The sequence below is a fragment of the Alligator mississippiensis genome, chromosome 1 (genome assembly GCF_030867095.1).
Source record: "Alligator mississippiensis isolate rAllMis1 chromosome 1, rAllMis1, whole genome shotgun sequence".
In the NCBI taxonomy this organism is placed as follows: Eukaryota; Metazoa; Chordata; order Crocodylia; family Alligatoridae; genus Alligator; species Alligator mississippiensis.
Genome location: NC_081824.1, coordinates 136,344,559 through 136,360,293, shown reverse-complemented (window position 1 = coordinate 136,360,293; position 15,735 = coordinate 136,344,559). Strand labels below are relative to the sequence as shown.

At 43.5% G+C, this 15,735-nt stretch overlaps 1 protein-coding gene across 3 annotated transcripts in view; it reads left to right on the top strand.

Annotated features, from left to right (window-relative positions):
• The window catches only part of SERAC1 (serine active site containing 1), a 63,865-nt gene that overhangs the window by 7,764 nt on the left and 40,366 nt on the right, over positions 1-15,735 (top strand). For all 3 annotated transcript variants that reach the window (XM_014596813.3, XM_019479761.2, XM_019479762.2), the window contains 6 exons: positions 624-690; positions 3,555-3,646; positions 5,288-5,324; positions 7,396-7,532; positions 9,842-9,931; positions 11,431-11,562. In XM_014596813.3, the coding sequence (XP_014452299.1) occupies positions 3,556-3,646; positions 5,288-5,324; positions 7,396-7,532; positions 9,842-9,931; positions 11,431-11,562 (487 nt within the window). In that variant the 5' untranslated portion in view covers positions 624-690; position 3,555. The remainder of the gene's footprint in view (positions 1-623; positions 691-3,554; positions 3,647-5,287; positions 5,325-7,395; positions 7,533-9,841; positions 9,932-11,430; positions 11,563-15,735) is intronic.

Sequence of the window (15,735 nt, the reverse complement as noted above, 5' to 3'; positions counted from 1 at the left end):
GTTCTCTGAGCGGCTGCAGTAGTAGCAGCAGCAGTCCTGTTTAGAAGCTACATGCACTGGCAGGGGCCTCCTGTGGGCATGGGTGAAAGTGCAGCACGCTGTCCGGGTGGGAGTGGGCAGAGCTCAGCCCTATGTCGAGTACAGCAGGGGCAGCTGTGGGCCAGGCCAGATGCAGTTAATTGGTGAGTGTCCACCTGGCAGGCTGGATCTGGCCCACGAGTCATATTTTGCCCACCTGTCTTAAGTGGTTTTGAGGTGCCTTAAGCTCTTACCTAAAAAGGCCTTGCTTAAGTGCCACCTAACTTTCCTGGTGCTTCAAATCATTAGGAGCTTCCCTGCTTGATTAAAAAATTTCCAAGCTGCCTGGAATTGTTCTAGTCTGAGCAGGCCCAAGCCTGCTCAAGATCCAAGATTTAGGCATTCCTCCACCCAAGTTCCTAATGGGTCCTATAAAGTATGTGTTCTCAGAACACAACACACCCTGACTTTCCACTCCTGAATAAGGGCGGTACCCCACTGATTAGAGTCAAGTTCCTTCTTGCTTGTGCATGTGCACTCTTGCTTTCTGTCTTTCACTCTCTCTTGCTCTGGCCTCATAAATCCTCATGTTATTTGTTTCACAGTGGCACAGATTCAGCAGGAGAACTGGAGAGTGTTTACACCTTGCCGAGCCTGGCTGTCACATGAAAGGTGAATATCACTATGAAAGGGAGAAGGAAGAGGAGGAGTGGGCTATCTGTCTGCATTTTAAGAGATAACAGTGAACCTCATTCAGTTATTGGAAAGAGGTTGTGGGTGCTTGCCCTCCTGGGAAGTATTCCAGGCTTTCAATCCCATGTCAGCAGAGATAACACTGCAGCCCTCTGCCAGGCACTTAAGCTCTGGAGAGGGATGAGAGTTTAGATGTACCTTGCTCTTTGCATTTTTTGTTGGCAAGCTCCAGGTGGCTTTCCACTCAGTGTGGGGGTTTTTTTCAGTTGCTCTTCTGAAATGCTTAACTCTATACAGTGCATAGGGAGAGAGCATAGGGACCTGATGCAGAGCTCTGATACCGCTCTGTAGACCAGACATCTAAAAGTTAAATGTGATTCTTAATTGATATATGGAAGTACTTTATTGGACATAGTCCTAAATCAGACTGTCTAGGACCCTAGTGTGACTCCACACTTACTCAAATGGTATAATCTATTTTTTTCTGGGGTATTGCCATTTTGCAACTGTTGATGAACATCTTAGAGTTGTTTTCATTAGGGAGGTTAATTTTATTCTTCAAGTAGATGTCTGCTGAGACTGTGAAATCAAATTGTGATCTCTCTCCTGACTTCAGGGCAATTTTTCTTACTTAAATTATGTGTAAAGGGAGTAGCATTTCTTAGAAAATAACATATTTAAACCCTTTGTGACTTTCAAAGGGAAGAAAACTGACTTCCTCCAGTATGTAGTATTTCTGGCATATCTTGCTTCATGCTTTATCCTCATAAGCTTTAAGGTATTTCCTCATAAGCGTTAAGGTATGAAAGAGAATGTGAATATTTTTTTTCTCATTCCATCAAATAAAGCCAATTCTCTTGCATTGAAAGTACTCAGCCTAATTTGAGATGTTTCCCAGGATTGTTCTAAGAACAGAAAAAACCCAAAGAGCAAACACCTGTGGATTTAATGGATATTTAGTGTAGGTGTTAATCTTGCTAGCAGCAGCATCATGTCTCTTCTAACTCCTACATATAAAAGAAGAAAAGAAGCAAACAGCTACATGGAACCACTGATTTGCTCTACCAGTTTGCTGCAGCTTTCAAGGGGCGCCGCTTCTCTGATCAACTGTGTGGGACCGCTGATGAGCTCCAGCTGAGTGGAGAAGCAGTGCCCTTTAAAATAAAAGCTGCAGCAAATATCAGAGTGGCACATCTTTAATACTGCTAACTAAGTGGGTTGTGAACCAACTAGATACAAATGATCTATGTTTTACTGTATTTCTATCAGATAGATTTTAGCATTCTTGGATTATAACTCTTTTAAACAGCAAGAGAATAACTCTTAACAGTTTTTTTCCCCTAAATTTGTATGACAAAACTTTCAAAGATACCTATTTGCTGTTAAAACCAAATCAATTAACCATTTTTAAAAACAAAATCAATCATGAATGTTATGAAAAAGCAGTCGGTTTATTGTGTACTTGTACAAATGCATGTATAATAGAGGGTAACAAATTGATATAAATGTCTGTAGAAATGTCTGTTGTTTAATGAAGAACTACCAACATTTCAGGGATGGAGATTTACTAGATGAGATTCTAAAAGTAATGGCTTAAAAATACAGTTTTATAAAATGCTACTTGAAACTTTTATCATCATTGAAATATAAATTACTAAATGCAGTTGCATAGATTTGGCAAATTTAGTGTTCCATCCAGGGGCGGGTAATTATTATTTTGGGTGGAGGGCCACTTATCCAGTTTTGGCAAGCTGTTGAGGGCCGTATGGGTAGCCCTGCCCCTTGACAGGTGCCCCACCCCCTGGTCACCAGTCCCAATGTCTTTGGGATCAATGTCCCAGGGCCAGCACCACTGCTGCAGGTACTCGCAGCCCACGTTGGGCTGTCTGGAGCAGGCACAGGCAGTCCCAGGCGATCTGCGAGTGGCTGCAGCACGGGGCATCGGCTACACGGCGAGCAAGGGGCCGCTCTTCCCCATGCTTAGCAGCAGCTTGTAACCTGGCCCTGCTGCCAGCCTGGCAGTGGGGCTGGGTTACAAGGTGGTGCTGAGGTGGGGGAAAGCAGCTCCTTGCTCGCCCTATGCCCAGTGCCCCATGCTGCAGCCACTTGCAGCCCACCTGGGACTGCCTGTGCCTGCTCCGGACAGCCCCATGTGGGATGTGAGCAGCTGGAGCAGGGAGCGCCAGCCATGGGGTGGGCGAGGGGCCACTTTTTTCTCCGTGCAGGGAAGGAGCCCAGGGAAAAGCTGAGCGTGGGGGGAAAAGCGGTCCCTCCCCTGCCCCATGGCTGGCGCTCCCTGCTGCAGCCACTCGCAGCCTGCACAGGGCTGTCCAGAGTAGGCATAGGCAGCCCCATGCAGGCTTGGAGCAGTTGCAGCATGGGGTGCTGGCCATGGGTTGGGGAAGGGGCTGCTTCCCCCCGCCGCCCTCCCCACGATACTTCCCTGCCTGGGGTCCCCCCTCCTCCTCTCCCCCCCACCCCCCACTTACCTGCGGTTCAGTCGCGGGGCAGCCATGTGCTCCCAGGCCAGAAGCCCCAGCAGGGACCTCCAGCTGGGGGGGCAGGGCTGGGCAGGCCCACTGTTGTTGGAGCCCACCGGGCTCCCCTGGGTCCTACTGCCCTTGGTTCCTGTCATTTTTGAGCCAAGGGCAGAGAAATATTCATTTTCTACATTTTTTAGGGGCCCCGCAGACCGGATAGAATGGCCTCACGGGCTGTATTTTGCCCACCCCTGATGTAAACAAATAATGCTTGTCGCCACGTTTAGTGGGGAAAAGACAGAAAAACTGCTACAAGCTTTCAGTTATATTATTTAAATTAATTACTTTTGTTTTTATACACAGCATGTCATTGTCTGCTTATTGTGTATTGTGCTGTAGAAGAATAGGAACCTCTGGTCCAACCACCAAAAATGACCTTCCGTGGAAAGATCTCAGTAAGTGCAGTTCTGTAATCAACCTGATGAACCCCTAAAAACTAGTTTTGTCAGAGCAGGATGTATATTTAAATTATATATTAAACTTCAAAAGATGTTACCAAAAATGTCTAAAGCCTAATTTTAATCTCTCAAATACTTTGAGATGACAGGCAGCAAACATAGGTTTATTTCCTTCACACTGTCACTCTGTATGCTTGCTACTAAACTTGCCAAGCAGAATTATATGTAAAATACCATTGTTATGTTTTAGTGTTAGTGCTTTACTGATATGATCTGAGTAGCTAATGTTGCTCAAGCATACAGCCCTGCATTGGTTTATGCTTGATTCACATTCTAAGGTTATTTTCACAATCATAGGGCCTTAATTTATTTGAAGAGAAATGATAGATTTTAGAGCACAAGATGGCCACCTCCAAACATTATCATCTCATGAAGCTTTCATAATCTGGTCAAATTCAGTGTCTATTTCTTTTCTTTTTTTTTTGTCCTTGAAACCATGGAAAAAATTGATCCATCGGCTCTTAAAACCAGCAATTACAATTAAAGAAATGTTGGCTCCCAAGGGATTTTTAAACATGGAAGCACTGCAGCACTTGAGTTTTGAAAAGCGCCCAGCGCTGCAATACTTGCAGTTGTATAAGTGGCGAAATGCACGTCAACGCTGAGAAAATGGCAGTGGTGCGCTTTTGAACTAAAAGACACTTTTGCTTTAGTTCAAAAGTGTACCACTGCCATTTTCTGCATGCTGACATAAGTTTTGCTGCTTATACAACTGCATGCAACGTAGCGCCGTTCGCCTCAGCTTGTGTGCGGATCTCCAGTATGTCACAGGGCAGAAAAGTATGTGTATAAATTCCGCCATGTCTGTTCCTCTCTGCCTGCTGGTTATTGCCCTGACACTCTGCCTGTTCAGTTTACACTTTCCCTCTAACTTTGCTTTTGTATAATTGACGTCCTCATGATTTCTTAAACTCTCTTAGCATCAAAAGACAAAATGTTTCTGTTTCTAACAGACAACAGACTGCGCTACTTTACCTGCCAGTTACTCTTCAGCATGTAGCTATCTTTTGTTTCCATGTCAGAAACCTGCCTAGTTGCAGTGGGAGCTAAGGAAAATCTCCAGTTCATACTGAAGGAAGGGTATAATTCTTGATGGGGTGAGAATGTCTTGCTGAGAACATATGTATTCCTGTATGCAGTGAACCAAATTTCAATAAACTTGCACTTTTAAAAGAAGCAGTTCCTTAAAGTAATTTATAGTAGGAATTGAAAACTAACGACACTGAATGCTAGTAGTTTTACTGTTGATTGTCTGCAACTGAAGTATGAATGTCACTGACATGAGAGAATGGTGCTGAAGAGAATATAATAATTTCTGATGGTTTATCAGATTATTTAGATGTGGAGCAGGGAATATGCAATTTAAAGCTGTAGAAAACAGTATTCATTTATATTTTATAGTTGCTGGCCACCAAGAGTCAGAAACAGAAAACTTAAGTTTGAAAAGCCTACTTTCTTTCATTTTCAATTTTATTTTTACTGATACTGTATAAAGTTTCAGATTATATCAAGTGATTTAACTGTTTTATAACAATTTTTATATGCACACAATGTATTTGTTTGTTTATTTATTTTTAGGAAAAATTGCAAAGTTAACTGGATCACTTACTCTAGGGTAAGCTTTAACTGAGGCTTAGTCTATACTAGAGTTCTCTAACTTTACAATTCCAAGTCTTCCAGCAAACTCTGAATGCATTCACACCCAAACCACTCTGCAATGGCAGAATCCTCTGCTTTGCCAGAAGTATTACTCTACCTCTGCCAAGTACAGTAAGGCCCCTGCCACCCTGTTGCACTCAGTTGCTGGAGCCTTCCCAGAGTGCACTTCATGCTCTGGCAGCACAGCTGTACAGTGGAAGCACCAAAAGCAGGGCTGGGCCAATTAGGGCTGAGTGCATGGTTGGTTCAGCCCAGGGAGATGCCACATTAGCAAACTCTGAATGCATTTGTACCCAAACCCCTCTGCAATTGCAGAATCCTCTGCTCTGCCAAAAGTGTTATTCTGCCTCTGCCAAGTGCAGTAAGGCCCCTGCCACCATGTTGCATGTGATATGGTGGCTGCTCTCTGGTGGCAGAAGCATCTAATATAGACAGTCTAAAGCAGGGGTAGGCAAAGTTTTTTTGGCTGGAGTGCTGAAAAACACCACAATGCCTACCTTGGAAGGTGCCAGAGTGCCGGCATGCCAGAAAAACAATGAGGGCAAGGGGTACATAGCAGGATGCCCTGCTTGTGTCCCTTGCCCCCCACCCAGAGTCCCTGCCCCCCAGCCTGGGGTTTGTGGGTGTTAGCAGCTACCCCAGCTCTGGGTAGCTGCTGGAGCCCAGGCTGCTCCCAGCAGGGCTTGCAGCATCCCAGCTGGCTACTCCCAGCAGGGCTTGCAGCATCCCAGCAGCCTACTGGGAGCAGCCAGGGCTCCCGGCTGACAGCAGCTACCCAGAGCTGGGGCTGGCTACAGCCGGGAGGCTCCAAACACTTGTGCTGGGTTCCGGCACATACCGGTACGTGCACCCACGTGTCGGAGTGGGTAGTGGGGGAGGGGCCTGAGGCAGCGCAGCTCCAGTCTCTCCCCCACATCCAGCACAGAGGTGATGGCAGGGTTCTTGAGCCCGGCGCAGCTGTTTGTAGCCAGCCTGGGCTCTGGGAGGCTGCAGCAAGCAACAGGCAGGCTGCAAACAGCTGCGCCGGGCTCCACAGCAACAGCATCAGCTCCGTGCTGTCAGCGACTGCATGGGCACCTTCGGGGACGACTGCACTGCCCTGCTGTCTGGGGGTTGCCAACCCCTGGTCTAAAGTATATGTATAATTTTTATTTGATGTTTAAATCTGAAGTTCAGAAAAAGTGGTGTTAGTAAGAACATGAGAGACCTTTAATTTTAAACCATCATTCTGAAAGTGTTTTTCCATTATATAGTACCATTTACTATGATTTTTCTTCCATCAGGCTGGTTGAAAAAGTTGTATTAATCTGTGCAAAATATATACAATATTATGTGAATCTAAGACAAGCCTGAATTTAAGATGACCCCCCCAATAATTAGATTCTAGACACGTAACATTTATAAATTTGTCATAATTTTCCATGTCTAGAATCTAATTATTGGAGGATTGTCTTTAATTCATCCCTCCCACTGCTGAAGGGGGTCAGGCAGTGGAGAGGCAGGTGGCATGGGGAGGTCAAGCAGCCTGCTCCCTGCTTGTGCCTGACCCCATGCCACCACTGTGCTTCTCCTCACCTCTGCACTCCCTCTCTCCTCAGAGCCTCTGCTCTGCGCTAGCAGACTTCATCCCTGTTCCTGTCTGAGGCACTGAACATGGGCCCGGCCCAGTCTAGCCCCCGTAGCAGCCTTGTGGGGAGGGGAGAGATAGCAGGGTGCAGAGACAGTGGAGGGAGGAGAGAAGGCAGGCAGCAGCTCTGGCTACAGCCCCAACCCCAGGTAGGAGTTTTTCCTTTAGAGCCCAAGCCATAGCAGCTGCCTGCCCCCATGCACTGCCATTGTACTTGAGTCTAATACCAGGATCTTTTCTCACCTTGTTAAATGGGAGGCGGGGGGACCTTGCCATAGAATTGAGTAAATATGGTATTTGCCAAAATAGCATTTTACCTTGAAATAGTTTTAATCTGTATTTGTCTTCATCATTCTTTAGATTTTTTTCAAATATTCATATTCCATGTTCTTGTTTTAAGAGGTTTTGTATTCATTACATATGAAGTCCTGGCTCTAAAGAAGTTACTGAAAATCGATACCCAAGCAGTACAGCAAGAGAAACTGAAATCCTACATTTATGTTCATAGAGCTTCTCTAGATCCGAGTGAATATCAAGGTAAGCAACGTAAGACTGTCTAAGAAGAAATTGAGAGAGCAGCATTTCAAACAGTGCATGAAACACTGGAATGATAAAAAGGCAGCCAAAAGAAATGAGTAAGACCTATGACTAGGGAGACCATAGTAATCTGAAGGAAATCCAGAGCGGTGGGGATCCAGGGGGTGGGGCCAGGCAGGATAGTGTGGCATGCACACACATAGGCACCCCACCCCACGGCTCCCAAGAACACACACACACCCTGCTAAGCCTGCGGCTCCCAGGAGCAGGGCCAGGCAGGACACAGGCCACGGAGCAGCACGTTAATTTGTATAACCCACAAATGCTCAATTGTCATTCTAGTTAAAACTGTATAGCTATTTTTTTTTTAACTGTATAGCTAGCTAAATTAATGTACTAAATGTTGGTTGGGCCATGGCCCAGGTGGCCTACCCTGTTCCGTGGCCTGTGCACACAGCCCCAAGCCCACAGCTCCCAGGAGTGGGGCTGGGCAAGAAACACTCCTTCCCTCCCCCTCCTACTCCCCCTGCAGCTCCCTCCCTCATTGCATGGATGCACGTGTGTGCGCGCACACACACACAGACGCACACAAACCTCCCTCCGCTCCTCCTTTCCCCCCCCATCTTCAGCTCCCAGGCACAGGGCCACGCAATGACTCTATGGCTCCCTTACCCTCTCTGCTGGGGAAGTGACTCTGCGCACAGCCCAGCAGGTCCAGGCCAGGGAGCAGCCCATTGGCTGGGCTCCCTGGAGAAAATTGGAGCAAAATTCTTGGATTGGTTCAAACCCACCCACATGTACCCAGCTCCTGACTCAGGCACGTGTGGGCAAGTTCCCACCAATCTGGGACTTCGCTTCAATTTTCTCCAATGGCTGGGTTGCTGAAACAGCCTCTGCAATTCAGGACTGTCCCAGCCAATCCAGAACATATGGTCTTCCTACTTATGACAGGCATTGGTGGATCCTATTCTACCTAATATCTATCCACATATGCATCTGAGAAACAGAATAATATATGTATAAGTGGCATTTAATGCAACTTTTAGATCCTAAGTTGCCCTGTACTGGGTCAGTCAAGAGGGACAGATATGTGGGGCAAGCAAGGGCAGTCTGACTCTGTGATCAATGAGGTAGGCACTGCCACTGGAATAAGGGAGCCCAGGGGCACTGGTTCCAGTTCCCACATTGTTTTTGCATTGTATCCAGTGACTGTTTAGAACAGGTTTGGGCAAAACGATGGATCTGGCCAGTGACCAGACTCCATTTCCCAGCAGCTCCAGGGAGACCCTGGGAGTGGTGCTGGCAGGGCATGTAACTGAGGGGGGTTGCTGCTGTACAGCTGGGGCCAGGATCTTACGGCAGTGACACTGTGGGGCTAGAGCCAGGGCAGAACCACAATCCAGTGCCTGCACACCCCCGTCTGTGGAATTCCTACTTGTTGAAGGGGCATGTGGGACAGCAGATCATAGCTCTGCCACAGCCCCGGCCCCTCCAAGATCCTGAGGTCTCCCTGGCCCCTCCCATCCATGTTGCTCTTGGCCATGGCGCCATCCCAGCCACTCAACCATGCTCCCTGCCTGCACAGGTCCCGCCCCTGGTGGTGGGCAAGTGGTAAATGGGCTGGGGTACCCAGGCAGCAGGGCTGGGTCTAGCAGCAGCAGCTGCCTCAAGGGCTTCTGGAAAATAGTTTGCTGCAGGCTTGATCCAGCCTGGACTTTGCCCGCGCACGCGCGCCCCCCCCCCCCCGCCTTAGAACATAGTGCCTACATAATACAAATAGTGCGTTATGCCTGAGGTTGTATGGAGACACTTGCGTTACAGACTCCTGCTTTATTGCCACGAGACCGTTATTGTCCAAGCAGAATGGATAGGAATTTTATTGCATGTGTATATTTCAGATGAGAACTGTGAGGACCGAATTCTCTTATTTGTCTACCTTGAAAGGATAAAAGGCTAAGTTTAGCCCTAATCCAACTTAAATTTATGGCTTCGTGAAGGTTGGTTAATTTTAAACCTCAGGCACAGACTTAAAGCCACATCTCTAGCTTATGAAAATTACCTAAGGTCTGTTTTCATTTCTGTATATACTACACGTACAGAGTCACACCTACCTAAAAAAAAAAAATAGATTCCCTGAACTGTGAGAACTACCAATAAGAATAAAATGGATGATTATTTTTTAAGCAGCAGTTACTAATGGAGAATTTTTTTACATAGTTTATTCCTTTATCATTACAATTGTTAGCTTCAGGGTGTAATGCTGTAAGAATTCTTTTACTAGCATTGAATACATCTAAATGTCTTCCTAGGAATCACATACCAGGCAAGAAAAGAACTTCATAAAGCAGTGAGGAAAGTATTACAAGCTGAAGCTAAAATTCTCCGGAGACCTTTTAATGGTAGGTATTAAAAGAATGGAAATGTTGGGTTGTCTGAGATTAATACTAATTTCATAGCAAAGTACAGCTCTATTATCCTTTGAAAGTAGAAACATCTTTCTTGTATACCTAGTTATTGCTTTACAGTTACATATTCTTACATGTTTCAAGGCACTAGTAGGACTGTGATTTAATACTGTTCCATGTCACTTTTACAAACAATTTTTTTAAAATAGAAGGCAAAAGGCTTTCCATTAGAAAAATACTGGTGAAATTTTCTTTTTTCAGTAGAGATTTGAATTGAAGCTTAAAAATTGTCTGATGCCAAAAGCAAGACTGGGATACGAAGTCCTGGAAACTTGTTCATTTTAGGAGTTGGGTACAAGTGTGTGACACTTTGCAGCAGGATTACTGATTACAACTGAAAGTGACACAAACTTTGTCTAATGATAAAGTTTGTTAGAGCACAGAACTCAGAGTCAGTACTTAGGAGTTTAGTGCCCTCTATTTGAGGTCGCATCTTAGGCAAGTAGCTGTCTATCTGCATTAATTTACCCATCTGATGAATGGATATAGTAATATGCACCTTACAAAGGTGCTGTGACTTAAATGACTAAGGTCACTTCCATGTTGCAGGGGTTTAGGTTGTAGCCGTGTTGGTCTAAGGACATAGGCAGACAAGGTTCCTTGAGTGAATTTGATATCTTTTATTAGACCAACCCAAATGGTTGGAGAATAGTTATTAAGCAAGCTTTTGGGTTCAAAAACCCTCCGTCAGGCTAAGGAACTCACAGAGTCAGACTGCCCTTGCTTGCCCCACATATCTGTCCCTCTTGACTGACCCAGTACAGGGCAACTTAGGATCTAAAAGTTGCATTAAATGCCACTTATACATATATTATTCTGTTTCTCAGATGCATATGTGGATAGATATTAGGTAGAATAGGATCCACCAATGCCTGTCATAAGTAGGAAGACCATATGTTCTGGATTGGCTGGGACAGTCCTGAATTGCAGAGGCTGTTTCAGCAACCCAGCCATTGGAGAAAATTGAAGCGAAGTCCCAGATTGGTGGGAACTTAATAACTATTCTCCAACCATTTGGGTTGGTCTAATAAAAGATATCAAATTCACTCAAGGAACCTTGTCTGCCTAAGGTCACTTCCATCTTCCACTGAAGCTGATGTCAGTTATGGTTGGTAAACCCCATTCAAGATCTAGTCTATAATATTGATAAAGCATTTTGAGATCTTCAAATTAAAGATGCCATGTAAGTACAAAATCTGTACACAAGGATTGAAATCAGGGCACCATTAAAATTAATAGAGGAACTACTCTTGATCTCAATATGGCAAGCATTTTATCTAGGACCTTTAGAAGATTGTTACTTAAAAATGTTTAAAATTATTTATTATTCTATACGTAGTTATCAAGTTTATTATTATTTAAATAAAAGTGTAAGAAATGCTTTCTGATATTGTTAACAGAATTATTTTTGTGTGTGGTATATTTTTGTAAAGAACACTTCAGTACATTTGATGCAGAAGAGCATGAATGTGCCTTATGGCTGCTCCTGAAGAGAAGTCAATCAGAGGACAAAATGGTTAGACTGCAAGCTGTACAAGATTTGGCAAGGAACAGTCACTGGCATGGTAATGTCTGTTGGGGTAATCTGGTTAGCCTTGAAATGTGACAAGATCTTATTTAGCTGCTCTACATCCATTGTTAAATCCTATATGAAAGAAGGATGATGGTTGAAGGGAGGTTAAATACCTTATTTTCTCACATACACTATTGTCGTGGAAACACACACAGAGTATTTTTGGGTCAGGTCAGCAGAAGCTTTTATTTAAAAGAAACTATAGCTGTAGGGGGAGTTCCAAAGTGACATGGATTTTTCAAGCAACTTGGAAGGGGTCCCTCCCAAGAGCAAAATCAGGAGGCTTATATATTTTTTAACAGTCGCTTATAACTCACGTGATCATATAGTGAAATTAGCATGAAAAGCGGCTATAATATTATTTTATTATTTTTTTGTTGTAATCAGGATGGGAATTATGGGGGAGGTGAGGTTAGTTCACAAACCTCCTTCTTGCACCTGGAAATCTACTTTGTACATACTTTTTTTTGCTACCTTCAAGGCCACGGTGAGCGAAGCAGTTGCAGAAGAGTTACAAAGAACAAACACTTGCCCTTATCTGTTCTACTGTACAGAGCCAGCAATTCTACACAAAGCGGTTATGTCATCTTATAACTAAAATAATCAAAGTTTAAGGCATATATTTTTTCTGATTCCACAGCCCCTCCCTTTGAGACTATTTAGTCTCACTTTAGCCTTAAATTTTTATTTTTATGAGTTTTTTTATTATATCATGTAGCCTTTTATGTTTTTTTTTAATCTGTTTATATCTTTGTAATATTATTATTTTAGACTCTGTTGTGGGTTTTTTTGTCTTGTTAAAGCTTTTTTTGTTGGCTTTTATGTAGCAGAGGATCAGCTGTATTAAGACATAGAACATTATCAGAACTATTAAGACAAACAATATTTTATATAGGATTTTTTTGTCAAGGGCCCCGAAATCTGGGAGCCAGGAGGTTAGCCAAGACCACATTTTTTTTAGACCCGAGTCAGTATTTTTTGAGGCCACTTGATGTAGGACCCTTAACTGATTTTGGATTTTGTGAATGTTACTTTTGATTTGCATGTTCTGATTGACATAGACACAACAGGTGGAGTTTATTAAGGCACATATTTTTTGGGGGGATATTAATAGGTAATCTAGGGCTATGTGGTATTGTATAGTTATTTGTGAGATCTGGGAGATCTCTTTCTGTAGAGCCTGAATTGTATCCGCAGTGGCATTTTTTATAGCTTTTATTGTGGCTGAAATGTTAATTATGGCTAGTTTTAATTTTTTTATTTTAAGCCACAGTATGAAGGTTTTTATAAATCGATGGAACCCTGTGTTTCTGGTAGCTAAGGGGTTAACCGCCCTTTTTATGTGATGGTTGAAATTTTTTATTTGTTTTAGATATATTGTATTATGTAGTTTGAAACCAGGGATAACACGTCTAAGAGTGTATGTCTCTACCCAATTTTAGGGCAAGATTTTATGAGCCCTATTTTTGTAGAGTCAGTAAAGGCCTGGGGCAGAAAGGGTATTTAAATCTCGACAGTTGTTGTGTCCTATCCGGCACTTTTGATTGATATGTATCGTATAGGACGGTTCACGTTTAGCTGTTATCTTGTTGGACCAAGATATATTATAAGAAGTAAAATTGGAGTTAATGTAAAATTTTGATTTGTTTGTAATGAGAGCAACATGAGGTTTTTTAGAAAAGTTGTAGATCATGAATCTTGTATAATTGAGAGAGGGTATGTTATCTAACAGGATTTTATTGGTGTTATTAGGGCTATAATTTAGAGTAGTTAGGCAATGAGGGTAGTGTCTTATAGGTGTGGCTTTATTATAAGTTTTGGTGTTGTTGGATCTGTAACAGAAAGGCGCCTCTATTTTTGGGGAGATTATCCAGTTAGCAGGGGCGGCCCTCTATTTTTTAGGAGCGGACCGATGGGCAGCTAACGAGTAGAGTTTAACGAAGCCGCCGTTTATTGTTTTTTATTGTTGGAGGGATATTGGTATTCTGATTATTGGGATTTTTTGGTGTAGGTGTGCTGGGCTGTGAGAGCATATCTAGCAGTCACTTTTATTTTTAGCTTGAGCCACCACATGGGAGATCTGTAAATATAAATTTTTTTTTTATCCCTCTTGGGTGATATTGAGATACCCAAGTGTGATATATAAGGATATCAGTGTCATTTTTAGATACAGGAGGGACAAAGAATCTTAATAACAAACATAACCAGCACCAGTAAGAAAAAGAACACTATCAGCCAAACCCAGGATGGCAGCCAAAGTCTTTTTTTGTCCTCTGGGCTCACGTTATCTAAAGGACTGATAATGTCGGCTCTTGGTCTTGATCGAGGTGGTGATTTTTTGAATGGGAGCATTTATTTTTTTTGAGGCCGAAGATGATATCTTTGTTTTTTAACTGATGAATCTGGCTGGGCTGAGGTGTTGGGTGTAGGGGAGAGGTTATTAGCACTTGTATCTTGATGTTTCTCACTTGTCTGAGTGAGGTCCTGAGGGTCTTTGTCTTTGGCCTCAGGGAAAGATTCCAACCTTGGTTGGAATACAGCTGTTTTGGGGTCTAATGGAGGTGATATCTTTTTGTAGTGTGAGGCGTGAGTTTATGTTTGGTGACTTTCGCAACGAACAGCAGAATTAGTGGTCAGAAGTATCTGGAAAGGTTTTTTTTATTTGGGTTGAAGTGCGTTTTTTTGTTGATAGACCTTTATGTAGATCCAATCCCCTGGTTCGAGGTTGTGACAGGGAACATCCGGTGGTTGAGGTAAGGCTTCTTGGACCTGTGAATGAACAGACCTGGCATACTTTATTAATGCCTTGCAATAATTTAGTACAGTTTCATCAGTTAATTGTAGGTCTGTTTGGTGAGGGGCAACAGGTGGTGTAGCTGGCATCCTCATGGGTCGTGCCATGAGTATTTCATAAGGGGTTAGGCCATGTTTTCTGTTAACAGTGTTTTTAATGTGCATAAGAGCAATGGGCAGTGCATCAGGCCATTTGAGGCCTGTTTCAGCACAAATCTTTGAAATGCGCGTTTTTAAATCAGAGTTTTTATGTTCTATAGCACCACTTGATTGTGGATGATAACTATAGTGTAGGTGTTGCTGTATGTTGAGTGCTTGGCAGATGTTTTTTATTATCTGTCCTGTGAAATGGGTGCCACGGTCACTATCTATTGTGAGGGGCAATCCAAATCTAGGGATGAATTTTTTGAGCAATTTTTTTGTTACAGTGATGGAATCAGCATGTACGCATGGGTAGGCTTTTACCCATCCAGAGAACACATCAATAATAACAAGAATGTATTTATAAGAACAGCACTTAGGTAGCTGCACAAAATCAATTTGTAGATTTATAAACAGTCCCCATGGAGGGGGATGGGCTGCGGGTGTCGTTTTTATCCGTTGCCCAATGTTGTGAGCTAAGCAGATGGGACAGGAGCTATAGTACTGTTGTGCCCTGGAAGGAAAATTTGGGGCAAACCAATTTCTTTGTACTGTAGCAATCATTTCTCCTTTGCTCGTATGGGCCACAGAGTGGGTTAAACGAGCAAGATGTGGTAAAAGCCCTCTAGGCGCCACCAGGTGGCCGTCCGGGGAGCACCAGAGAGAGTCGGGGTGCAGTGAACATCCTGCACGCAGCCAGTCATTTTTTTTTTGGGGGGGGGGCCTGATTTTGAAGAAGGGCCAGACTTGAAAGGCTAGCCAAAGGAGACTGGTCTGTTGAAAAACAAACAAAAACAGAGTTAGGAGCCTGTGGGCCAGAAAGGGCTGCATTTCTGGCAGAACGGTCTGCCAGATCATTTCCTCGTGTGACATCATCAAAGGGTTTCTCATGAGCTTTACATTTAACAATAGCAATAGCAAGAGGCAATTGAACAGCTTCTAAGAGCGCTTTTATATAACAACCATGACTGATTTGGGTCCCTGATGAAGTGGGGAACCCTCTTTGTTTTCAGATTTGTCCAAAATCATGAACAACACCAAAAGCATACTTAGAGTCAGTATAAATGGTTGTGGTTTGATTTTTTGCAAGAATGCAAGCACGTGTTAAAGCAATGAGTTTAGCAACTTGAGCAGAACGAGCTTGGGGTAAAGAATAGGCTTTTAAAACAGCATACTGAGTGTATATTGCATATCCCGCAACTAATTTGCCTGCATCATTTTTAAGACAGGA